Here is a 27,416-nt window from a genome sequence, read left to right on the forward strand (position 1 = left end):
AACTTTTCTGTCTGAGTAGTAAGCGCTGCGTAAATTGTTGGCGCTATATAAGATAATAATAATAATAATAATAATACTATGTGACAAAATACTGGGACCCAGGGAATGGTTGAATACGCAAACCTGGAACACTGGGGAAGCAGAGTTTCACCTGGAGATTATGGGTGAAATCAGGTAATTTCCCAGGTCTCTTCATGCGTGTGTGTGTATGTGTACGTGCACGTGTGTGTGTATATGTGTGGTGTGAGTATCCATCTCAGTTCACTGCCCTCAGGGTGGGTTTAGTTATTCCTTGCCATTAAAACTATCTCACTTGGCGTAACTATTGCAACTTTGTTAACTCATCAAATGCAAGAGACAGTCTTGAAGAACAACGAACCACGCAACATCCCAGGAAAACCCTGCCACTCACAGCAAATACCCATTGCCATTTACACACAATTACACAGAACCCCTACAACATCCTGGTGTGATCAAACAGGCTTTTAAATGCGCAAGGGGGTATAATCACATGTAGTTTAATATTATTGCTTTTAATGTGAGAAAAATGAGTGTTCTTCTTTGAAAAAGAAGGGCAGGTGTAATAGAAATCATGTACAGCCAATGCTGAGTAGGCAATGCTACCTACACCCCCCCCCCTTTTATACACACACATGATGTGCTGGGGATGTGCTGGCACAAAGTGGGTGGGGCCAAACTGACATAACCAAGGGAATGGTGTCCTGAACAAGAACGTTGGCAACTATATATAAAGACTGACTGTGATTAAAAGTTTAAACAAGGTCATATCAAGACGGACCAATCCTGCTATTAGCTGATACGATGTTATCACCCAAAATTTTAAATAGTCAAAAAGGGTATTTTTGTTTAAGGCATAGTTAAACTTTTGATTTAAATATAGATCTTGATGGGCGGCCCAGCCAATTTTGTGCCTTCCATAATGGTTAGTTATGTTGGTGTTTCAGCTCAGTTTATCTGTGAATTACATTTTTAAACAATAATCTCATGTGAATATTTTTTTGTATGCAACGTTTTACATTTGAACTTTTCTTCTTGCATTATTTATAATATATTGATCTCTATTGACGACTTATGTAGCCTCTAACTTTGAGCTCTGCATTTCTATGGTAACTCACAACATTCTTTTTTATTTCATTATGTCCTTGCAAACAAAATATATCTTCCCTTTGTTTATTATGTTTATATTGATATTTAAAATGTATCCACTTGTTTCCATGGGAACTAGCTCACTATATGTAACTGTGACATCACTAAAATGGTGATGTCAAGGACCAGCATGAGGGTATACATGCAAATAAATATAGGGTAACATAACTTTAGAAAGGCAGAGAAATGTTGTGGGAGTGCATACTAAAAATGAACAGAAACAAAAATGAGTGTACAATCCCTGATTTTTGTACACAGAACGAAAACCATTTTATACGACAGATCATTTTGCTCATAGAAACATATATCCTGTTTGACTGATGTCCAGACCAGTGTCTCAGTTGCACAAAGTTGCATGTGCAGTCCCCAAACTGGGGACTGCACATGCATAAAAATGGTGGAATAGAGGGATTTGTTTTTAAATGTGATGTCATAACACATCCCAAGTAATGGTGGTACTGAAAATGATGTCACACACCGTTGAATGTCCTTGACGTAGTGTCCTAATTTTAAGGGGCATTCTGTGACATGGTTTGATTTAATACATTCTGAAAACAATTCCCCTAATTAAAGTAATTGAGTAGTATACATGAGTGGCATACATGGGAAAGTCCCAGTGAGGCTACCTTGAGGTCTACTTGAGGTCTGTTCTTGTGATGGAGCCAGGCTAGTCATGATTAGGGGCAGGGATAGCACTACACATCCCTTGGTGGGTTGGGAGTGGCTGGAAAGTAAGAGAGAGGAGGATGGGGGTGGGGTGGCCAAATCCACTCCCCTGCCTGGAGAAAGAACAAACTGAATCAGAGACCCAGGCAAGCAGGACTTTACTCCGGGACTCCAGGCAAAACCTGGAGAGTTTTCAGTTATGATGCTAAATCCTTTTTGTTACTTTTTGAAATTAGTGTAAATTAATTGTAGCCATTGCAACTCCCCCAACTCCCACATTTCACGGTCGACTGTTAGGATAACTTTCACCATGTATCTAAAAGGTTTCTTTATGTTTGTTCACACCTATTTCAGTGTGGCCTTCACACCAGAGCAACATCTAATTGTTTGCCATATACATTATTTATAAATTTAGGGAAGCATTGGGTGTTTAGTAGTTTGCTCACCAACGTTTATTAACCTTTGAAACACTTATCTAGCAATTGCTTGGTAATCATTTTCATAAATCAAAATTTATAGCCAAAATATATCCTCCTAGGAGGTATGCAAACCAATCCCCAAGTTTTAGTTTGTACTCACCTGGGCCTAATCATGGTTTGGTACCTACAGTCAGAAAGTCTTTCCAGGATCAGTCTTAACCTCTTTGTAACCTATGGCGTAGTCAGTAACACTTTTGGCCAAAAATTTGGTGGATATACTAAAAGTGTTGAGCTGAAGCAAAAACTTCATAAGTGAACAAAATCAGCAGGGTCCCAAACACATATGGATCCTACTGACATTTCCTGGTAAATACAGGATATTCCAAAGGTCCACATTATTAAATTATCATGGGGAAAATTAGGTAACCTTTAGATTCATCATATACATCCTAAAATAAAATACATTATTAAAGCCTCTCTGCCTTAATCTCTGCGTTCTTCATCTCAGCTCTGGCATTTTTGGAAAGACATGCCAGAGGGCTGCAATGTGACTGTCACTTCCGAAATGCCCTTCTTAACTAGAAATATTATAAACAAATTGGCACATTACTCTACAGCTGAGAACTAAGTGCTAATATTTTTCTGAATGGGGTTTAAAGCGAGTCTTTGCAGTTAAATGGTAGCCTTAATCTGAACCAAGGAAAAAAAATAATACATTATATTCTGACACTGCACAACTGAGATTGAGATATGTATAAAAGACTAAGAATGGAGCAATAAGGGGCACCATTCCATTGATTGCTTTGGTGATTGCACCACTCTGTCTACTTTTAAACAGAACTACTCTTTCCACATAAACCCCAATGAATGGAGCATAGCCAATGATGTCTAAACATAAGACATACTACCAGTTTATATAATCTAAGATAAATATAGATATACACTGGTAAGTTTACAATAGCAGGACCATTGTTTCCTTCTATACCACTATGTGTGAACATGTTAATATTATTGAGTATTTTCCATTTTTTTTAATTTTTTTATTGTTTTAATTTTTACTCTCTCCTATCGTAAGAACAGTAAGGAATCTGATGTCGCTGTATGAAAACACTGTAATAGCAAATGTTTTGAACTTTAAAAAAAATATTTGATTTCTAATTCACTGCCATGCAAAGCACTGAACACTGATTCACCCTTTCAATGGTCGAAATGTCTGGAAGGTCGGCTCAAGCACTCCCACAGTCTGAATTTATTACAGAATGCTACCTACAGGCAGATTTTTTTTTTGGTTAAGAAAAAGTAATCTTTTGCTGAAATATCCACTCTTCCAACTGTAATCATATACACATTTTCCTCTGATTCAGTTGAAAAATGCGCTATTAGCAGCTACAGATCTCGATCTCAGTTTCCTGCATCTTTTTAATTGGATTTATCAGGAAAGGAACATGGGCAACTGCAACAGGTTGTGGGTAATTTTATTACCAAGTGAGCTAGTAAGGGCAAAGCGCTAAAAATAAATAAATAAAGCTTTTATCATTTCTATATTTAGTATCTGCATTGCACTTTTTCTCCTATTTAGGACAGCCGAGTAAATGCAATTAAGTCAAAACTAAAGCGACATCATGGCCATTGGGAGATTTATTAGAAACACTGCCTGTATGAACAAGAATATCGAGTATGTATAATGGGCTACTTAATGTTCTAGAGCAGCGCGGTTATCAGCCCAGACTGAAAAGAATCTTAGGAAGTCACGTTCCGAGACCTGGAATGAAACTCAAGTGCACCGTACATCCTTCTACAAAAATACATATGGAAAGCCCCCCCATGACAGTCATATTCATGCTGATGGGCATATCTCCGATTGGCTTGCCATATAGCATGGTGTATATGTAACAAACATATAGCGTTATTATTATTAATGATTTATGTATCATTCTTTGGATTTACAGAAATAAAAGATGAGGAGGATCCTGCACAAATAACAATCTAGAAGGGGATTATGTGCTGTATATGTGAGGAGAAAACCCTATAATCACCGATTTAAAGTAGCAAGGGGATTAGCCAGCTTATTCTTACCAAAATATCAAGTGGCTATGCTGAATTCATTATAACACCGTCCCTTCAAAGAGTAAATCATGTAAAGTATTAACCCTTCAAGTGACCGACAGCAAGTGAACAACTCCTCTTCAGCACTGATCAACCAATAAATCTTATTAAAATAACAATAGCACAATGCACAAAATGTTTTCATTTTTTTTTTATTTAAGGAACTCTTTCAGTAATAATTGTCTTCTTAGAATACAGCAAAGTCAAGAACAAATGTTATTAAGCTTAAAACAATCTTCTACATTTTATTCATGTGGCTCTTGCTGGATGTTAGAGCTAATTAAATATTCATCTAATCCTCTTTAGTACCAAAATACCCCAAATCAACAAGATCTTCGTGCACATTTATTGCAAACAGGTCACTTGGTGGAACTTCTCCACTAGGGAATTCAAAAATGTAGTTTGACGAGCAGGTAAGGAAGAGGCCAACTTACTGTTTTTAAAATTGTAATCCTACTGAAACCAAGTCAGATTTCCTATTTTATTCTATTAATTGAATATATTACCAATAGGTCTTTGACTGAGCTATGTGCTTCACTACATGCTTCACTGCTACTCCTTCTAACACTGAAATCCATAATACCTGAAACATTCTCTGACACTTCTACATCAATATATCTCAAGCCCTATGCAGTGGGGAAAGCAAGACAAAGCTTGCTGAGATTTAGGCACCTGTCCGGGGAAAGAAATAGTGAAAAAAAAGTTTCAGTGCCACTTGAACATTCACACTAAGGTATTGATGGGCAAATGTAACCACAGCAGTGCATTTCACATTATACATACTAACTGTAAGAGTGATGAGGTCTCCCCCACACGGTCAGTATGCAATTCATTCACAGTCATCAAAAATGCGTATAGGAAATTAGCAAAGACAACCTCAAGAACAGCAAGCGCTCTCAGACAAAATGTAAGCCCTATAAATAGATTTTGGGAGCTAAAATAACCTTAAATACTTTACTTAAATATGGTTTAAGTAACACATTAGGAAAAAAACACATTGTATTTACCTTTCTTATAATATGATATACATTTAATAAACTGCACCAATATAAAGTATGTAGATACCATGAGCACACATTAATCCGTATATAAATTCATATGCCTGATTCAGTTACTCACATAAACCATATAGTATCACCCAGAAACTCTTTGCCCACATCTCTGACTCATAAAGGGTTAAAATCATATCATAACAGTATATAAAAACAAGAGACCAACACATTCAGTCTCAATTAAAAAAAGCTTACTTATTGGAATGAAGTGATAATAACAGCAACAACATTTGCAACAAAACATATTACAAATGGCTTATTATTCAGCTCAGGCAGTGGAAAGTTTCGATCACATACATGCTTACTTCACATTCTTGTTTTATATGCTTTTAAGTTTATGCCCTACAACCTATCCCACACTCACTCACCACGTAAGAGATCATTAGACTGTTTTCTGGATCTTTAGCACTTGCTGGGTTAGGCAACGTACTCCAGAGCAAAGCTTTGTCTATTACAAATAGTACAGAAAGTAAACGAAATAACGAAGGCATTTATATGGAAATGGTGATGATCTGTCCATGGTCCTGAATCATTCTCTGCGATTACTTTGAAATGTAACTGTGATTCATACAGATATCGCTTTATTTCAATAACAAAAGAAAGCCATTTTTCTGCCGGTGCGATAAAAGTACCTAAAGTCACGTCGCCTTGGTTAAAAGTCTTAAACCCATGGGTATTCAAAGGTGCAGAATTCTTGTATTAAAACACGGTACCTTCTCAACTATCATAGCAAGTAAGAAATCTACGGTTAATGACGGTATCATTATAAAAGTCAGCAGCTTCCACATTCAAGACAAAAAAGCCTTTGATAAAGTATTTTTTACTCAATGTTCAAAACATACATAAATATGACATTTACTATTTTGTGCATTTTTGACTTATAACAAACTAAGGCATTTCTATCCCCGATTAAGATGTATCCCTGAGTTTGTCGGTTCAACATTATCTCCTTTAGTTAAGCACCAATTACAATGTAAAATGGTCATTCACTCGATAAACACATAATGGAATTGTTGATTTGTTTCATTGCTGTATGAATATGAATGTGTAAATGAGGCAGTACCAGCAGGCCTGCTTCTAATGGATGGTAAAGAAGCATCAAAGTGAAATGCATTCTCTCCAGAGCTGTTGAATGAATCAGTAACAGGGAAGCAGCTATAGTACAGGAGAAGACTTCAGCATCTTCACTCACCACTTGAATTCTTGTTCTGTTTCAAGCGATTTCCACATAGACACTGCAGCATATGCACTCCTTTCTTAAGGAAATGCCCAAGAATCTTCATTGATTGACTTTTTTTTTTCTGAATCCTTGACAGGCTCACAATGTGAAGGAGTCAGCAGCTCGTCACCCAGTGCACGGGTTGTCTTGCCGTCGTGACATGGACTGGTGTTTGGTTTGCGAGTAGCAGTCGAGATCAGAGGATTAAAAACTGATCAAACGTGACATGTTGGGACTTTTCAATGAAGGCAGTTTGCCAAAAAGGGCAGAGCTGGGGAGATCATTGTGAGGACGTCAGCCGGAAAACACTGACTCTACTCTTAGCCCTGCCTCCTTCTATAGAGCCTGAACATCTAGACAACAGGCTGCTCCAGCTTTCACTTCACAGGGATCAGCTGGTAGAAGCAGGAATGCCTCCCCATACAACTCATACAGAAATGAACATGTACAGTTAACTACACATACAATACGCAGAAGGAAAAGGCTACAAGCCAGACCAAAAATCCAATTCCAAAAATCCAGTATATGTCCTATTTACTATGCTTTATTAAAACAATGGTAGTTTAGGTTTTGTACCGGTAATAAACTAGAATCTGATGTTTCAGATGTTCTATGTTTCTATGTTGTCGGATGGTAAAGTTATAATACAGTGTACATTTATAAGTAAATGCAATTTTTTTTTCTTTTTCTTTATGACCCTATAGTCTTGGATTGACCTAATTCTACACTTGTTTATGGAAACAGAATTTCAAAAGATTCGTGTATTTGGCTGGTAGACATACCAGATTTCCATGGAGTAAATAAAAATAGTACTTGTTATTCTCAATCCTGATACCACAGAACTATGAGATGTACTGCAAGGTTTTAGAACTTAGATTCCATGTTAAGGTTCTTTTAAAACCAAAACTTTAAGGGACACAGGGTTTCTGTGGTTCTATAAAAGAGCTGTCTTGAACGTGTTGGACTACAGCTCCTAGAATTATCTACCAGATGCGAGTTGATGGTTGCAATTGGGCTACTGTTATATAGTATTTTATTGCTTTCTTTGTCACAGGTTGTTTAAGAGACAGTCATGCTGGGTCTCATCATATGCTCGCACACACACTTAGGTCCCCTGCAAAGTGTTTCACAAAGAAACTCTGCAGGACATGGGAAGGCTTGGGCACACACGGTTAATTGTAAATGTAATGTAAAAAAAAAATGACTGTTTAGCACATTTATTACAATTGAGGGAGTATTTTCTGTGTTAACACAATTTTATTTGAAAATAGAAGGATAAACCAATAAAACTCTAGAACAATTAACCCCGTGATATCCCAATCAGATTTTAATTGATGAGTGGCTGCCGCACCGAGTATAAAACAACCCCCTCCACATTTACCTTGTGAACTGGTGTCAAATATAACCATTTAGAATGCATGCCACATAGCCTACATTACCTAGTCCCTGGCTTCCATTTATAGTTTCTGAGCAAACAGAGTTGTGTGTTTGATGTATGCACCACAAGAAAACCAAATACCACTTTGGATTTTGTGAAAATCACCTAGAAAACCCTATTGAAGATAAAGTAAGAATTACACAACTTGCCACTATAGCAACACTTGTTTGCCTCATGCCACTGGGGAGAAGAGAAGGGCAGAGGCATAACCCAGAGGAGAACGTATTTAAGAGGCTTTGGTTTCTGCCTTGGGCTGTGGAAAAAGCATAGGAAATGACAGATACTGAGGATACACAAGGGAGTTCCCATCCTCATGAGATTAGCCAAGGAAACGATCCTCTACCTCACCAGGCCTGCTATACATCCATACGCACATAAAGGAAAAACACACAGTGCTGATATTTGTCCCACATGAGCAGTGGCTACTCAGAAAAACAGAAGAGCATGTAATATAAGACATTAAATATAATAAAGGAAATGGACTATAAAAAAGTATATACAATCATCTTTGATTATAGAAAGAACCAGACACGCATTATAGTATTACTCAGGAAACAACAACAACTCGGAGATGGCTTTTATTTTATTTATTCATTTTTTTCTTTTCAGAAACCTGTTTTCCCCAAAAGACATGGCAAGCAGCTGTGTGCTACGTGGACCTTTGTTGAGTTAGCTAAACTTATTATCAATCAACAGGACATACTTTACAAAAATGCGTGCTGTCAAACTTGCATTGTCTGTTAGATGGAAACATACTGGTAATGTCTGGATCTACGTATATTAAAGCAATGGATGCAGCATTGTTACAGGTCCACTTTGTTCTCTGTTATCTGCAAACAGGAAACTGTTTGGGGGAATTTACATGGCAACCACTTTTTGTTCTACAAAATGGTGTGTGTCACTCAATGAAATAAACCACAGAGTGCCAACTTGGATAAAAGTAAAAAAAAATATTCTCATATTAAAATCAAAGCATAAGAAGCATATAAAAAGGCATATCGCTACACCACCACCCCACAGTCTCAAGTGATTTGGCCATACAGAGTCTTAGGCTACAGCAGCTCCATGGAAAGTTCTGATTCTGTGAGTAGCTTTATAGGGGCAAACTTAGATAGAGACATCACATTATGTAAAACAGTCACACATGCTTGCCTATTCTAAGTGTATAAATCGGTATAGCTTTTTTCCCCTTGCATTATCTGCCACTGTTTGGTCTTGCATAGTGCACATTACTTTATTATGCATGTCTGTGGAGGATGAGTGCATTAGCATATGAATGCCTAGGCAGGAGCAGGGGGTGACTCACATTGTTTGTCATAAAATAGTGCAGGGTTAAAATACTTATACTAGTATAAGTATACTACTTATACTAATATAACATTGCTGAAATGGTTAGTGTTATGAGCATGAGCATCATTTACCTACGACCATGACTCTGTGACAGTAGAACTCAATCTGATTGCATATTTGTCCCGTTGTACACCTCTATGGAATATGATCTTGCTAAATAAATCAATAAATAATATTAATATATTTAACTTTTACCTAGTTTATAGTAACGTTCTACTTATAGACCTTCGAGCACTGCCATGCTTTCATCAGTACAGCTGTCCAAATGCACCATACATGTTTGCATGAATGAGCAGCATGATCGAGATGTGTGGCTACAGAGGTTGTGATGACAAGATGATCATGCAAGTGATGAGAGCAACATGCAAGTGATCAGACCACTGACCATATGTTCAAAGCTGCACAGATGACAATTCATTTTATATTTTCCCTAGGTTCATTTTCATATTGTCAGTTTTAAATATACAAATAGCCAAAACTCAAGGCCAATCATTATTACAGTTCTGCTAATGTTACCTTATTTGCTAAGGTTCTTTAAAAAAAGTTGTAGAAAATATTCTCGGAAAAAACAACCTTGTCTTGCCACCAAAAACCCTAAATGTAATTATTATAATATGTACACTACCGTTCAAAAGTTTGGGGTCAATTGTGTCCATCAAAATAACAATGAATAGATCGGCAATACAGTGTACAGGTTGTTAATGTTGTAAATTACTATTGTAGCTGGAAACACACACTCCATTTCACATCTACACATATATGTTCAAACACAAACACCTACACATATATGCTCAAAGACAAACACCTACACATATAAGCTCACATACAAACACCTACACATATATGCTCACACACAAAAACCTACACAAAAATGCTCACACACAAACACCTACACATGCATACTGGCACACACCTACACATGCATGCTCACAAACACACACCTACACATGCATGCTCACACACACACACCTACACATGCATGCTGATACACACACCTACACATGCATGCTGACACACACACCTACACATGCATGCTGACACACACACCTACACATGCATGCTGACACACACAAACACCTACACACCCATACACACAAAATTACACATCCATGCTTACACAAACAAAAATACACATCCATGCTCACACACACAATTACACTTCCATACTCACATACATACTAACACATTTACACATATACATACATCCCACCTGCCCCCAATTACCTCTGCTCCCGCAGCTTTATCCCTGGCTCTTTTGTAATTACCGTATTGGCTCGGATATAGGCCGCCCCCGTATATAGGCCGCACCCTAAAAGTTTGGTGCTTTTTTAAAGAAAAAGTTTTTTTTCTTTAAAAAAAGCACCAAAAAAAACATGCTACCACTGTCCTCCCCCCCCGAGATACGCTGCCACTGTCCTCCCTCCCCGAGATACGCTGCCACTGTCCTCCCTCCCCGCGATACGCTGCCGCTGTCCTCCCTCCCCGCGATACGCTGCCGCTGTCCTCCCTCCCCGCGATCCGCTGCGCTCCCTCCCCGAGATCCGCTGCCCTCCCTCCACGAGATCCGCTGCCCTCCCTCCCCGAGATCCGCTGCCCTCCCTCCCCGAGATCCGCTGCCCTCCCTCCCCGAGATCCGCTGCCCTCCCTCCCCGAGATCCGCTGCCCTCCCTCCCCGAGATCCGCTGCCGCTGTCCTCCCTCCCCGCGATACGCTGCCGCTGTCCTCCCTCCCCGAGATCCGCTGCCCTCCCTCCCCGCGATACGCTGCCGCCCCTCCCCGCGATACGCTGCCGCTGTCCTCCCTCCCCGCGATACGCTGCCGCTGTCCTCCTCTGCCCCCCCTCCTCGACTTACCGGAGCAGACTCCCGGGTGTCTTCAGGGCCGGCGAGGGACATCTACGCAATACGCGTATGCAACTTCCGGTACCGTTACCGGAAGTTGCATTTGCGTATTGCGTAAATGTCTCCCGCCGGCCCCGCAAGACACCCGGGAGTCTGCTCCGGTAAGTCGGGGGTGGGCAGAGGTAAAACGCTTAGATAACCTCCCGTGCCGGCACCCCCCCCCGTGGGAAGTGCTGGCAGGGGAGGCTGTCTGAGCGTATCGGGGAGAAGGATGCAGGTCCCCTGCACCGCTGCGGGGGATCTGTATCCTAACCCCGCTGCCTGCCCGGCGCCCGGGACTGCATGTCCCGGGCGTCGGGCGCTAGACCCCGAATATAGGCCGCACCCCCACTTTAAAAACTTAAAGTGGGGGAAAAAAGTGCGGCCTATATTCGAGCCAATACGGTATGTTACAGCTAGAAATTGTTTTTGTTTTCCATGAAAACCCCAAAGTTTTAAACGGTAGTAAATTTATGCACCCATTCATTTAGCGTACAATGCAAAAAGGGCTGAGCTGGCCCTGTATAATGCTTTATCAACAGATTAGGACATTTTGAAAGAATCTCATTGATTTAAACTATACAGGGCCGGCTCTTCATGCATGAAAAGTTTTCTGGGGTTTGACCTTCATAATATATAGTGAAGAAATGTAATTCTCTCCTGAAAACTTTCCCTTTGGTGAACAGACTTCTTATTAACTTCTTTAATTGTTAAGTATGTACAAAAAGATTTGCTTTTGTGTAGGGTGGCCAGACATTTATGTTGTGAGTTTAAGGGACCATCTGGTCATACTACTGACTAAGGGATTTTTTGTGACAGGTGAAAAACCTCCCAGCATCTTTTATGTTAAAACAGGGGCACTTATTTTTGAATACCTTACTAGGGCAATGCTTATAACTTTCCCTTTCCTCTAGGCAAGGGAGTGGTTTTTAGTCACACCCACTACCTACCCCCTCCCTATTTTTGTCTCTCTCTCAAGACACCTATGGACAAGTGCATAGACATAGCCCCTCCTCCAACAACGCTAGGCACGCCTCCACCCGAAGCCATTCCTAGCAGAACAAGGAGAGCTTCAGGCGTTCCACAGTAAAGGTGGAAAAAGTTCTGACATGATTTATCTTTGTCTCATTCTTTAAAATCACAAGAACCTGGTATTTTAACAGGGGTGTGTAGACACACACACACACAGACACACCGATCAGCCAAAACATGACCACCTGCCTAATATTGTGTAGGTTCCCCTTTTGCCGCCAAAACAGCCCTGACCCGTGAGGGCATGGACTCCACTAGAATAGGTGTGCTATGGTATCTGGCACCAAGAGGTTATCAGCAGATCCTGTCCTGTAATTTGCAAGGTGGGACCACAATGGATCGAACTTGTTTGTCCAGCACATCCCACAGATGCACTATTGGATTGAGATCTGGGGATCTCCCACCCGATCAGCAGCTGCAGCCTGAAGACAAGCTGGCTCAACATTAGGAAGCGCGAGGTCTGTCACTTCAGACCTTGCTTTACTGCTCCCTAATCACTACCCATGTCATCCCTACAAAATGGAGGCAGAATGAAGAAGGATGAAGGATGGTGGAAGAGGTAAGAGATGGGGAGAAAAGGGTGTAAGGGCAGTGTATGTGTATGTATGTGTTTGTAAGCTTGTGTGTGTATGGGCCGGTGTGTGTAAGAGCAGTATAGGTATTTGTTAACTGGTGTGTAAAGGCAGTGTATGTGTGTGTGTGTGTGTGTAAGGGCAGTGTACATGTATATGTGTGTGTGTGTAAGGGCAGTGTATGTGTGTGTAAGGGCAGTGTACATGTATGTGTATAAAGGCAGTGTACATGTATATATGTGTGTGTGTAAGGGCAGTGTACGTGTATATGTGTGTGTCTAAGGGCAGTGTACGTGTATATGTGTGTGTGTCTAAGGGCAGTGTACTTGTTTATGTGTATATGTGTGTGTAAGGGCAGTGTTTGTGTATGTGTGTGTGAGGACAGTGAACATGTATATATGTGTGTGTAAGGGCAGTGTATGTGTGTAAGGGCAGTATATGTGTGTAAAGGCAGTGTATGTGTATATGTGTGTTTATGGGCAGGTGTGTGTAAGGGCAGTGTACATGTATGTGTGTGTGTAAGGGCAATGTACGTGTATATGTGTGTGTGTGTGTAAGGGCAGTGTATGTTTATATGTGTGTGTGTAAAGGCAGTGTATGTGTATCCGTGTGTTTATGGACAGGTGTGCTTAAGGGCAGTTTATGTGTGTGTGTAAAGGCAGTGTATGTATATATGTGTGTTTATGGGCAGGTGTGTGTAGGGGTCATGGAAGGGAGGCTTAAATTAGCCTTTTTTCATTTAAAAAAATCTCTGCTGCTGTTGACTACTCTTCCAATGATACTCAGCCAGCATTATGGTGGACACCTGGCTGAGAATCATGAGAATGTTTGTTCACAGCTAGCATCTGCAGCTTTACTGTTGCTGCACTTCCCATGACGCTCAGCCAGCACCATGGAAGTAGTATGTCTGGCTGAGCCTCATGGGAATTCAATTCAATGTGTTGGCTATTTTTAATATGCATGACTGCTGACAAAAAAAAAGTGTGTTTTAAGTGTTGATGCAGGCGCGACATTATAAAGTGCAATTGCTTGTATTGGTGAGTTCCGCAAGATTTAACAAAAAAAAAGTGTCCCTCTTTCACATTTTGAAATGTTGGGAAGTATGACATACACACGCATGTGAGAACTACTTTCTGCTCTTTATAGACATATAATTGTGACTTTTAGTCCTGCAGAATGCTGTGATACACCCATACCCAGCTGAACTCCTAGAAAAGACACATATGGGGAGAAAAGATAGATAGCTGTAGGGATTTGGGGGCCAAATATTGACTGTCCCTTCAAAAGAGGAGCACTTGGGAGGTGGCAGAGGCTATTAGAGATGAAACTTGCACTTAATGGATGCGATCATGCATATAGTTTATTAACCAAATCAAAATACATGCATAATAACCAGCAATAAAAGAGCAATGAAACAGAATATGTTCACATGCCTTTCTGCACTGGGAGACCCTCAAAGCTATACGCTGCTTCAGTGTGAGATGGGTTGCAGGGTTAGAAATCAGGCATCTCAAACTGATATGTGGAAAAGTGTCTCTTAATTGCTGGGTCACAAATTTATACCTTTAGTAATACACGACAGTCTATGTAAGTGTCTGTCTACCTTTATTATGTACATTAACTATTTTTTTTAGCAACGTTGCATTGAGTTTAACACGATTCCCATGCTGTACTCCCTATCCTGAAAGTCAGGGTACTCCAGCTCCCAAAATCCCAGGTTCAAGGACATGTTCAATTGTGTTCAGTCCCACTAAATCAAAAATATGTTTCAGATAATGTTTTAAAGTCCCTGTTATACTTGTATACAGAGAATAACTGAACAGAAAGCATATTAACCATCTTATCAACAATTAACCCTTACACCAACATGCCTTTATCATACTATAAACCCTTCCGTGTCACAGGCACTGCAGGAGGTGTGATATACACGTCAACCTAACAGCCCAATGAGTACATTTCTGGTTCCACGGGAAATTAGCCAGAATATATGAAATACTGAAATTAACACAATTAGAGAAAACACCACCAAAAATCTGCATCCAACAAAAACGCATCAAAATTACAAATATTTTAAGAGAAATGGTCCTATCAATTGCACTGTATTAACACAGGATTATAGTGAAGCATATGGAAAGCTTCCTAATTTAACTGTGGTGTGTGTTTACAAACTGTCAAGAGCCCTAGAGACAGAGTAGCCTTAGAATGTCATGCTGTTATCAGGTTTTAATGCTGACCTGATGCCAAAGGCTTGCATGATACTAAAAAGAACCTCCACAGTAACATATGTCAAGGTAATACAAATGCAATCAAAGTTACGCTTTAACAAAATAAAAACAAAACTGCAAACTGACAACACATGGTAGAAAAGAAATATATTAAATTATAATTTAAAAACAAATCAAGTCTCCAGTAACTTACTGATTTGTCAGGGGGACAGTGGACATTTGCCATCTCGGCTGAACTTAAAAGTCACTACAAGTTGGATACTTTGATGTTTTTTTACTTGCGATTTCATATATAAATGGGGGTTTTATATAACAAGGATTTTTATATAGCATTTATATCATGATCATCTCTGTGTTCTGTTTAGCTTACCAAAAGGCATCTTTTGGTAGATATGTGTTGGACAGGACTGGATTGCAAGCACTGGGCATTTTGTCTGGCATATGTAAACTGGCTGTTTGCCTGTGGGTGACACCTGGAGTTAGCCAGCCCTCTACTGGGTATAGCCTCCATATTATAGATTATAGTAACTCTTAACAAACAATAAAGTGCCTGCTGGGGAAGGAGAACTATTTCTCTCTGGGGATTTTGACAACAGCAGTTTATGCACACTAGGCTCCTGCCCAATCAAAAGGTATGTGTAACAATGGGTTATTTACTAAACAGTAATTTTAGGTGAGTTGCAGTACAATGTGAGTTGAATGCAGGGCCGTCCCAAGGCAAAATGCCGCCCCCCCCTTATCTAGCCTTACCCCCCCCCCTTGTACTTTCAGCAGTCCTGCGGCGAGTCTCCCTGTTCGGTCTCGGTGGCGGCTTGTAATGCTGAGCGCCGGAAATGAGGTAATCTTCCGGCACTCAGCATTACAAGCCGGCACCGAGACCGAACAGGGAGACTCGCCGCAGAGGAGAGAGAGAGGGGCGCCGAGCGGGTACTGACAGCTTGGTAAGCGAAAACCACTCGGCGCCCCTTTCTCTGTCTTTCCCTTTAAAAAAAAAAAAGGGCTTGGGGCGGCAAAGTGCCGCCCCTTCAAAAGTGCCGCCTGGAGCGGTTGCCCCACTCCAGCTCCATTGTCGGGCTGCCCCTGGTTGAATGATGAAGAACAATCCCCGGTGAGTATCTCCTGGGGTAAGGGGTAAGTTAGCAAACATCAAAATACCTAACAGGACAATAAGACAACGTTAGTGTATGTCACTGTACCACAATGAACTGTGCGGTTACCTAGCACATGCCCAGTGTGTCAGTGGATCATAGAGACATTCAGGATTAGCCCTGTCTCTTTTGTGGCCACTGTACTCATCCAGTTGCTGATCATCGATTTCTTGTTTAACCGATTTAGCTGACCACCTCATGGACACAATACAAAGCTGGCAAACTGCTAATAAATGGCTCCACCACCACCCTCAGAAGGCTCTGGTGGACCAGATGGTAGCCAGTATTGGTGTATTAATGTACTCCATTCTCTCCTCTGCTTGCTTTTGCCATTTCATTTAAGCCAGTTTGAAACAAACCCTCACAACATCCAAACTTTTATGTTAAATGCATTTTTATGTGCTTTTGTTTGTCTATTCAACCTTGATCTCACAAGTGATGAAAGACCAGTATTTACCTATTAGGGAGAAGCCACTTGATAATATTCCACAAAGAGATAATCTCCCTGTAGGAAATGCTAACAGATTCTGCTGTCAAGCAGAATGTGCTAAACAGCTCCCAGTCTATGGAGGATTATAATACCACTTGCGAGTGCACTGCCCCTGGTAACAGCAATGTCAGAAGAGCTGGGACTTAATACACAGTTTAGAACAAACACGGGAAGAGATGTAAGCAGCGTTTACGTTTCACTGCGTGCTTTGGTATCCCCTGGCAAGTGTCACAGTGGTTTCATGATGATTGATCTAAATCTGCTGGAATTCTAAGACTTTTAAAGTTTTTGCCAAACTTCCAAAATACAAACAATTAAGATTAAAGCCAATTAAAGTGCCTGGATGGGTATCACGATATTTATCCGGAAAAGATATGCCATTTTGTGTAATTGCGTTATATATTTTGACTTGACATACGATAAAAGCAGGCAAATGGGTTTCTTAAGGAAATCTAAAGCCGATAATACTTTTTACTTCACTTTACATTACGTCAAATACTGTGCAAAGCATTTTAATGATAAACATTGTAAAAGTACTGTGCTGCTTCCCGACATCACAGGTTTAAATAAATATAAACCCCTTATAGCTTGTGCATTCACGGCTGGTTTAGCAGGGGAGCACAATGAGCAATTGCTCCAGGGCCTCAGCATTCTGACTGGGCCATACCTCTCACCTGTCCCACGAAGCAGCGATCCGACGGGGTCTCGAGATATCCGTCAACCATCCCCCTCGCTGACCCTGCGCACCCGAAAATGTGTTAACTTGTTGGTGGGCAGCAGGCCCGGACTGGGACAAAAAATAGGCCCGGGCATTTAAGCCTGAGCAGCCCATTTTTATTTATTTACTTATTGTTAAAGCCCACACTTCATGTACCATCTTTGCATTTACTCATTCACACAAATCATTAACACATTCATTAATGCAGTCTCACAAATCATTCAAGCAATTCATCCTCACATGAATTCATTAATTGTCATACGCATTCACACAATTCATCCACACATTTATTCATTCATTCTCATACGCATTCACACTACCCCCTCTCCCCATCTTATCTGCCCCTTCTCACTATGTTCCCCTTTTCACTATGTACCCCCTTCCCCACTTCTCAATATGTACCCCCCCTATCTATCCCCTCTCCCCCTTTCTCACTATCTAACCCCCCCTCTGCCCCTCTTCTCACTGCACCCCCCCTCACCCTACTTACCTTGTTGCCGGAGCAAACAGCAACTGCGACCGGGCCCGCGGCAGGGCCGGATTGACTAAGGGGCTGATGGAGCTGCAGCTCCAGGCCCCCACCTTAAACTAGGCCCAGTCAGGAGCGGACTGACTGGGCCTATGCGGCTTCTACGGCCGCATTAACGCAGAGCCCCTTAAGCCCGGTGCTGACTGGGCCTATTTTAAGGTCCCAATGGCCAGTCCGGGCCTGGTGGGCAGTGTCATGAAGCGGGACTGCATCACAAGGTGCTTGCTAAGGAAAGGAAATCCCGGAGAGGGCACTTCCCGAGTAATTGCTCCAGGGCAAAGCTCCTTAATCTGGCCTGGAGTGCATTTCGTTTTTTGCGAGTAATTGTTTTGGAAACGTCTAGTTTAAAGGTTCCCCTTGTGGAGCCTGCAATCAGTGGCAGGGCCAACATTTTCTAATCAATGCCTGTTCCTGAAGGTTTTGCCCTCCCGCAACTTAACAATAAGCCAGAGATACCATAGGCTCCCCTATGCTATAATAATACATATATATCTTGTTTACTTTAATCTGTAATAATAATTACATTGGTTAATTTAGTACAAAGAACTAAATATATAGGGTTTGGGTAAATTCACAGATTTACTTCTATTCTATAATCATAATTATTTGTGTGCTTAAATGTGCGCTACCGCATGCTCATTAAACCTTGGACCTTGCATGCAAATCAATGATTCTGCCACGCTTCATGAGTCAAACTCAGCTGGCACTCTTTATAGCAACAGCATAGAAAATATAGCTTCGGGGGGAACAAGTGCAAAAGAGGTAGGGAAAAGTATATGTGGGGACAATGGACAGAGAAAGATATTCACCAGTTGTTTCATTATTGTATGAAATGTTTAGAGGCTTTAACCATTGCTTTAGTTTATGTCTATCCATCTGGAGGTATGTAGGCCTGATGTATATTATATGAAGAAATCACCATGGCAACACAATCCTAAGGCAACAAAGTTTGTAGGTTACAAACCAACTACGGCAGCCGCCGAACTTAAGGCACCTGACAAGCAATTCCAGAACCAACCGGCATAGAGATAGAGGGACCAATTAACATACAGTACAAACAATTAAAGCGACAGGCAGAAAATGTAGACATAAAAGTATTTATAAATTAATAACATCATATATCACAAGCAAATAATTGTTTGGAAAAAAAAATCACACAATTAGTTAATCACAGAGATGATAATCATATAAAAATTAGTAAATCGCTATATAACAACATAGCTATATGAATATCTATAAAAATATAAGCAAATGTGTAAACATAAATATGGGAAAAAAGGGTATGACTGGGATAAGAATTTAATAATCCCGAATTTAAACATTCAGCACAATGGGTGGCCAAAATGAAAATTCACCAAACTTCCCTCTGGCATAATATAAAAAAAAGGAACTGGCCCTTGGACCACTAATCACTCTATTGGTGCCCTACATGTTTATAGCCCTTAAGGTCAGTTTACTACTCCTTTTCACAGGAGAGTGACCGACAAGTAGACAGGTATAGCAGACTTTTGGCAATCCACTATCCTCTTCCAGTAATACTTTTTATCCTGGGTTCTCGTGTTGGCAGGAGAGCTCTGGTTAATAATCTGCGTGAAGTGGCTGCAGTCTGATGAACAAGTTGAAACATGTTAGTCTGCTTTAAGAGCCATGACAAAAATAGACACTCGTCTGTACTAGAAGTAAGAAGAAAATAATCCCTCATCTCACAGGTACTTCATCTCCTGTGAAAAAGAAGACTTATTTTTAACTTGTGTCCTACAGCTGTAAGCCACAGGCAACATCAGACAGGGACAAGCTTATCTGAACAGACCAAACAAAAGTAATGATACCGATATGGCAGCAACCCGAGGGGCGACTTTTACAAGATAAATTAATATCCGTGGCTATTATTTAATTTTTTATTTACTGTCTCTCAAGGCTGGCCTTTGGTTGTACTGGGTGTCATAAGAAGGGCAGTCGATAGTTCATATAGCCATCCAACACCATGTAACACAACTCTGGGAAGACTAGAAGCTCTATGGGAATAGACAACTGCTGATAGATATGGCCTCCCATCCAGGCAGTGTGGCAGATATGACCGCTGGTTTGTTTTCATTGGAGTTTGACTTGCTGCTCCTCCTGCCCCAAACATATGCACCCTTTTTTATCCTGGGATATGCATTGAATTATAAGTATCACAACATCAAAATATACTGCATTGGTGGGTATCCCTAACAATACTATATTCCAATCAGGAAATACATTACATTTAAATTAATGGTGAACGCTCTTCCTATGCAATCACTGATTTTATGGCAGATAGGAGGCTCCTATTATGTTATATTTTCTTTAGTTAAACTCCCACCAAAATAAAATCAAACATACATGTTCAGGAACATAATAGGTCAAGCTGCTGCAGGACTACATCTCCAATAATCCTCTTTCAGCTAAGGGGCTGGCTGAGGAGTATGGGAGATGTAGTCCCGCAGCAGCTGGAGGGCTGCAGGTTGGACACCCCTGTAATAGGTAAAACTCAACACAGATCTCAACTAACCCTCCTTAACTCAAAAGTCCTTGGATTTACAAAGATCCATGTCCGGTAATAAAAATCTTGTTTCTTTGCTGCTCTCACAGGAATACGTAGGTTTAATTTCTCTTGTCATTACTAAAAGAAAACAGTTTTCTTGATGTTTCTATTCAATATTTATTAATAACTGTTTAATTATTGTTCCTTAGTTCAGCTTCCTCATGATCCTCCAATCGGTGGAGAGGATGTCACCACAAGTGCCATTATTTTTCCCTCACTTGAACACAGGGGATTGAAAATACCCCCGAATTTTTTGCCGAACTGAATGGGCAAAAACATTTGTTGACTGAAAAGGAAAAAAATAAATTCACGGTCAGGTCAATCAACATCTCAGGTTATTAGTGTTATATTTTTCAAGAGTTTAATGTAGAAGACCTATAAAAACCCTCTGCCCCAGATATCTATCCTATTAGTTGAAATTAGTGTTCATTGCATATTGCTTGTTTAGGTGATAAAACCCAGACAATGAGTTGTGCATTCATTTGTTTTGTTAGCGCTTCGCAGACGTTTTTTTTTTGGTACAGACTGTTAGTACAAACTAATCCAGCAGAGGGAAGCAGAGTACTCGGAATAACAATATATTTTGAGTATTTTAGTTTTTAGAGAATAGCTCTCAGTGTCTTATAAGAACATGAAATATTTACACAAGATCTTCCTCCCCTTTACCAGGCACAAGCAGTGACATAATAGTATACAGCTCAATAATAGGACATGTTGCATTGCAAAACTATTGAGAATGCTGTAATAATTGTGTTGCATTACAATAATATTGAGAATATTGCAATAACAAACACATTTTTAATTTTGAAAAATGTCCCAGTATGGCAGAGCGATTGAAAACATTTCAAAGATTTGTTCTTTAAATTGGAGGAGAACATTTCATGTCAAAATACGTATTCAATATTTCAATATGACATACCTAAGAATTCTGCACTACTTGTACTAGACCAGCCATCTGCTGTTAGTGGCTCAGGGCTAGACCAAATGTCCATGCAAGGCATGAGGTGTCTATGAGTCATCTAGTGGATGTACGATATGTCACGATTTCTGCTGTTGCCTACTCCTTCTTATGACATCAAAACATAAGCGTTAAAACATAAGCAAACTGTTTGAAAACTTGAAAAAGTTTGGGCGGAGCAAAGAACATAATTCGTTTAGCGTGTGACTACTGGGGCCACAAAGAGTTTGGCCAGGTTCAGTTGAATTCCAAAGATTTTCTGCTTACTTAAACTGGACAACAGTTACTGTGAGGTAAAAATGAAGGTGGTAGCCATACCACGAGACTTTATTATGGACCCCTCAGCACAACCTCTCTTATATAAAATACTTTGAATCGTTATCCATGTAATTGTTACTTTTCAGCCCTACTTACAAAGTCCTGCTGCTAATGGACCAGTTTCCTAATCACCTCATTATTGTTCATAAAACAAGTAATATCACCTGCAAAATGGCAATTTAATTTGGCCTCCTGAATCACTTCTGCTTGCGCCGAGTAATAAAGGGCACACATTAGTAAGTGAGATGAACATCATCATCAAGGCGTCTTGCTCATTATGTGAGGAGGGTTTCCTCATGATTGACAGTTTTACCCTCATAATGGCATTTTAGACTATTATAGTCATATATACCACATAACATTTCCAACCAATAGTAAATCATGTGAAATGCCTGTATAATCACCTATGTTTAGTCTGGCAGCCGTTACCATATATACAAATGGAATGCTTTTATTGATTGCTTTAAATTTAAATTTTGCCCCACATAGCGACCAGGATTCGTAACCCTTAGATTATCCGTTATTCTAATAATATAGATGGGAAGAATTCTAGAGAGCAGTCAATCAGAGTAAGCAGAATTATAGAACTTGTATTTTAAAATGTATACGTATACATAGAGCCCTGACCTCAACCCCATCGAACAACTTTGGGATGAACTGGAATGGAGATTGCGAGCCAGGCCTTCTCGTCCAACATCAATGCCTGACTTCAAAAACGCTCTACTAGATGAATGGGCAAAACTTCCCGGAGAAACACTCCAAAAGTGTGTGGGAAGTCTCCCAGAAGAGTGGGAGGCTGCAAAGGGGGGAAATGACATATTAATGTAATATGCATTTAGAATGCAATGTCTTAAAAGTTCCTGTTGGTGTACTGGTGTAATGATCAAGTGCCCCAATACTTTTGTCCATATAGTGTAAAAGAAAAATGGGATTCAAGAGGAATATAAAGCAATTAGATACTCAGCCTGCCTGGTATATAAAGATGATTTGTTTCATTGAATATAATGTTACGGGTTAGTTATTAGTTAAAGGAACACTCCAGTCATTTATTTTAGTAAAATGTGTAGTGATTGCAATGGACCTCAATTAGATTTACTGCATGTAAATCAGAGCTTGTTCTCTTTTGGGCTAGTAGGGTAAGGAAATTAGATTTCCAAATCATTTCCATGTACTTAAATACACTTTCTACACATGTGTTGTATGCTTAAGTGTGCTTTCTGCATACAGTGGAGAAAGAAGGAGAACAAAATTAAACAAAAGCCGATTTTTAACCCCTTAATGACAAAGCCTGTACATGTACGGGCTCAAAATTCATTGTTTTCAATTGGTTTAGGGATCGCCCATTGTCCTCCAAAAACAAAATATATATGCAGTTATTAACATGCAGAAAACAACACAAAATTGAAAATGGAATATTAAAACAAACAACTGGAGTAACTAGACTGCCTCTGTAACGATCTTTCCTGCCTCTAAATGCACAATCCTTTTACTATGCTAGGACGATTATACAAATTTAGAAGGAATTAGAATTACCCTAATTAATCATAACAGCTATTGTGCTGTGAGACAGATGTTCCTGAGGCTGCATATTTGCAGGTGACGACTGTTCCTAGTCTTATGTTTCTTTAAACAAAGATGGAACATTAAAGATTACCCAGAATCTTGTGCCATGCAAGCATAAAATAATGCAGACTGTGTCATAATTCTTAGTACATGGCCTGATTCCACAGTAAAATTCCTACATCACTATATTGGTTTTTTTGTGTGTGTTTAGTTTGAGAGAGACTGGTTCCTTCGGTGATTGTTGAGCATGCCTACCCATGGACCTTGATATACTTTGTTGGTGAAATACGCCAGATACAAAGAGAGACACCTCATTTAGTGGGTGCTGAGTGAATCCTTCAAAAGATGTTGCCATAGTGCATTATGTTTTTTAAAAAAAATAATGAATAGCTTTTATACTATGAATATCTTTTAAAAATATATATATTTTCAGTCCTTCTCTTTTTTTCCAGATTCCCTGCTGTCCCAGAATCCTTTACACTGATATAAGCCTCATCACTTCAAATAGATAGATAGTAGACAAGCAAGGCTCTCTCCACATAATGTATGTTTGTCTTAGTCTGTCAATTCTCATCCTGTCATACCCCTTGAATATATGTATTGCATTAAGCACTGCATAGATTGTTGGCGCTATATAAATAAAATATATTAATAATAAAAATAATAATAGAACTAATGCAAAACCTATATAACGAATAACTGTCAATGCAATTGGGAAGGCATCTAAAGCATTTTATGCAGCCACTAGATGGTGGTATATACACAGAAAACACATGGACCATATTCCCATATACAGTAAACCGTTATCATTAATATTTTATCATAAGATAGAAATGCACAGCTCACAGCTAATACAATCTAGCTATTACCATATATAGATTTATCTACAAATGTATATTGATGTATAAATAACATTAATGAGAACATAATAAGTATAGGGGATGATGAATATGAGACCTTTTGGGAATAATTTAAAAAGTGGAGCTGTTTTCCCCCCCCCAGAGAATATTCCTTATTTCCATATTCTGACGCAGGTCAGTGTGAATTGGGCATAAGAAATTATGCTTTGGAAGGGGGAGAGGTTGTGAGCAGGTATCATGGGAGGGTATAACAGAGAGAGCTACATTGTATTCAGACCTCTCTCTCTGGAAAAGTCTGCCTCAAGAAATTGTTTTCCTCCCTTCCAATTTTTCTTTGTTTCAGGTCAGGATCAATGGTGGAGGGGTGAGGAGGCACCCTGAGGGCTGGCATTAGTGCGGAACTTCAACGTCCACAACGCAGAGGATGCTATGTGGGTGGCTATGCCTATGTTAGTAGTTTCTAGTAGACTTGGGCACAGGAGCAGGCTTCGTGTTAATATTCTGGAAAAAAAATCCTCATGTCCTACAAATATACTCCTGTTCCCATGTTTGTTTCTGACCAACTTAGCCTGGGAGGAACGGGGATGGGCAAGGTACACCTCTAAAATTATTATACCACCATGGCTGTGAACTCTGGTGTTATGTCACCACTGACAATCGTTTTAAGATGTTAGAAAAATATTTTTTGGGCAAAATATGTTTTGGATGAGGTATACAATACAAACGTTAATTTTTAAGAGTGGACTACCTGCACGCCACAGGACAGTTTTTGACTAGTTTGGATCTTATAGAAATTCAAATCTTTAGTTCAGGTTGATATCTTGTTGCAGAAATTCCACAAATAGATTTGGTTAATTTGGAATTTGCATGTGATACACTCGTGCATCAAAGGTTACTATACAAATTAAAAGATTTAATGACAATTAGATATTGCTTGCACCTTGATTGAAAACTGGCTTAAATTCACAAAATTGCAAAAAGTAAAATAAAATAATAAAATTTAAATGGAAAAATAGGTGCCTGAACACCTTGCGCACCTCTCATTTAAATAACCACTTCCTTGCCACCAAAGTTTAAAATTAAGAAAAAATAGTGTAGTAAGGGAGCAATTTGTTCCCTTTTAAAATTAACAAAAACCTATGCATGTGGGGTATTATTCTACTCGCAGGATATTGCTGAATATAAATTAAAATATAAAAGAAATCCAAAATAAAATTGCAAAAATATTTTAATTTTCAGTTTTTTTCACACTATATACATTAATAGCAGATAATAGAACAAGGGACAAAAACAGAAAGCCCTATCTGTCCTTAAAAAAACCCCAATATATTATGTGTGTGGGTACACTAAACATGGATACGTACAATCATGGTTGAACAAAAGTATGCTTAAATGGCAAAAAAGCTCCGGTCACTTAGGGGAGTACAACCCCTGGTCATTAAGGGGTTAACGATATTGCAGTGTTTAGTGAAAACCAAATGTTATTGCTAGGTATGGTAATACCGTACGTTATAAGTAAATACAATGTCCCTGCAAGGACTATTTGTCAAATAGGAAAAGCGGCAGCTAAGTGGCAGATGCCAAATGCACTTTGGGAAAATAAATAAAATGTTCAAATTATACCTTAAGTGTGGTTGTATTCATGGAAATCATTAAATGAGAATGACTTGGGATTAACTGAAGGTAATACATTTAGCAAAAGTGTTCAAAGCCAGGCAGTTGCAGCAAAGGCCAATAATAATATAATGTATACAAATGGGGAAAATATTATTTTTCTTCTGTATAAGTCAATGGTAATTTATTAAAAAAGAAGAAAATACTGGGGTATAACTGGCTTTGTGGATGAGTCAAAAAGGAATCCCCCCCCTTTTGAGGCACAATTGGAAATTGCTTCAATAGGTTGTTTTGCCATCATCTGAATCATCAGCAAAGTTAAGCTTGATGGACTTTTTTCAACCTAGATCACTATGCTTACCTGTCCTCACATTTCACTTACAAAATAAATACTAACCATGGATTTAAATAGCTCCATAACAATAATGATCTGTCTAAAGCTGAGCAGATTGTATTCATTTACACTATAGTCATTAAAATAAATGCCACTGTAATATTTAAGAATGCAACAAGTTACTGTTGTTAAATGACAATTATTACATGGCTAATTATTAGCCATTAGTAATGAAAAGCACAGTTTCCTGCACAAAAAAACAACAATCCCACACTTTACTGCCAGGCAGCCTTATGGAAAAAAACAAATTCAAACAGCACAAACAAGTCTAAAGTACAGCCGTTAGTCCCATCTAGTCTATATTTTTTTTTAGTTGGCCTGGGGTTAATGCCCTGGAGAAAAGGAAGAGTATTTAGGAGTTGAGAATGGATTATAGAGGAGAGGTCTGTGAAGCAGGAAGACCAAGTGATCAAGAAGATGGCGTAGCCTAGAGATGAAATGATTAGTGAATGCATAAGTGTTTGGTAGTAGCATGAGAGACATTGGCAGGTTATTAGCGATTTTAATTTTTTGAAGCCCCAAGGATCAGTGTTTAGATGTGTAAGGGCCACAGCAGCCATCAGGTCCCCAGGTTGTCTCCAGGGGTCATACTCCCTAAGTCATAACAATTCCAATACTGCCAATCCTAGTGATAGGAGAAAATCAGGGAGGAGCCTAGCTGCAGGGGATGAGAAGGACTCATGATGCATTATTTAGTATTGGAAGCTACAGACTAAAGACTGAGAGGTACAGGCTGGGCTGGATGGTGCAAACAAGAGAGGGCTGCCCCAAGGCAGGGCTGTGACTAGACAGACAGGCAGAACATACTGGAAACTCATGGAGAGTGCAGAAGTTGGATATTCCACAGGCAGGGTGCTTGCTTGGCTACAACACAAAGCTGCAACACCCAATAATGAAAAGGCAGAAAGAAGCAGGTATTAAAGGTCAGGGTTGTAGCAGATAAAGAGGCCCAGTTGACACAATTAGATTGTAGCCAGAGTTCCAAACTCTAGTAGAGTGGCCAATAGAGACTGCAAGTGGAAATCGCTCCATAACCGGTAAAATAAGAGCTTACAGACAAATTTCCATGCACGCACACACAAACACCGGACTAGTCTTGGTGCAAAATCAAAACATCTCTTTTGTTCTTAAG

At 39.7% G+C, this 27,416-nt stretch overlaps 1 protein-coding gene across 3 annotated transcripts in view; it reads right to left on the reverse strand.

Annotated features, from left to right (window-relative positions):
- FGF12 (fibroblast growth factor 12) overlaps positions 1-27,416 on the reverse strand; it is a 144,492-nt gene that overhangs the window by 89,672 nt on the left and 27,404 nt on the right. Inside the window, exon 1 of one of the 3 annotated variants that reach the window (XM_053458705.1) lies at positions 6,603-7,114. The exons of the other annotated variants lie outside the window; for them this stretch is intronic. Within the exon in view, the coding sequence (XP_053314680.1) occupies positions 6,603-6,693 (91 nt within the window). The 5' untranslated portion in view covers positions 6,694-7,114. Of the gene's footprint in view, positions 1-6,602; positions 7,115-27,416 lie in introns of those variants that run through there. 3 annotated transcript variants of the gene reach the window in all.

Source organism: Spea bombifrons, chromosome 3 (assembly GCF_027358695.1).
Source record: "Spea bombifrons isolate aSpeBom1 chromosome 3, aSpeBom1.2.pri, whole genome shotgun sequence".
Lineage (NCBI taxonomy): Eukaryota > Metazoa > Chordata > Amphibia > Anura > Pelobatidae > Spea > Spea bombifrons.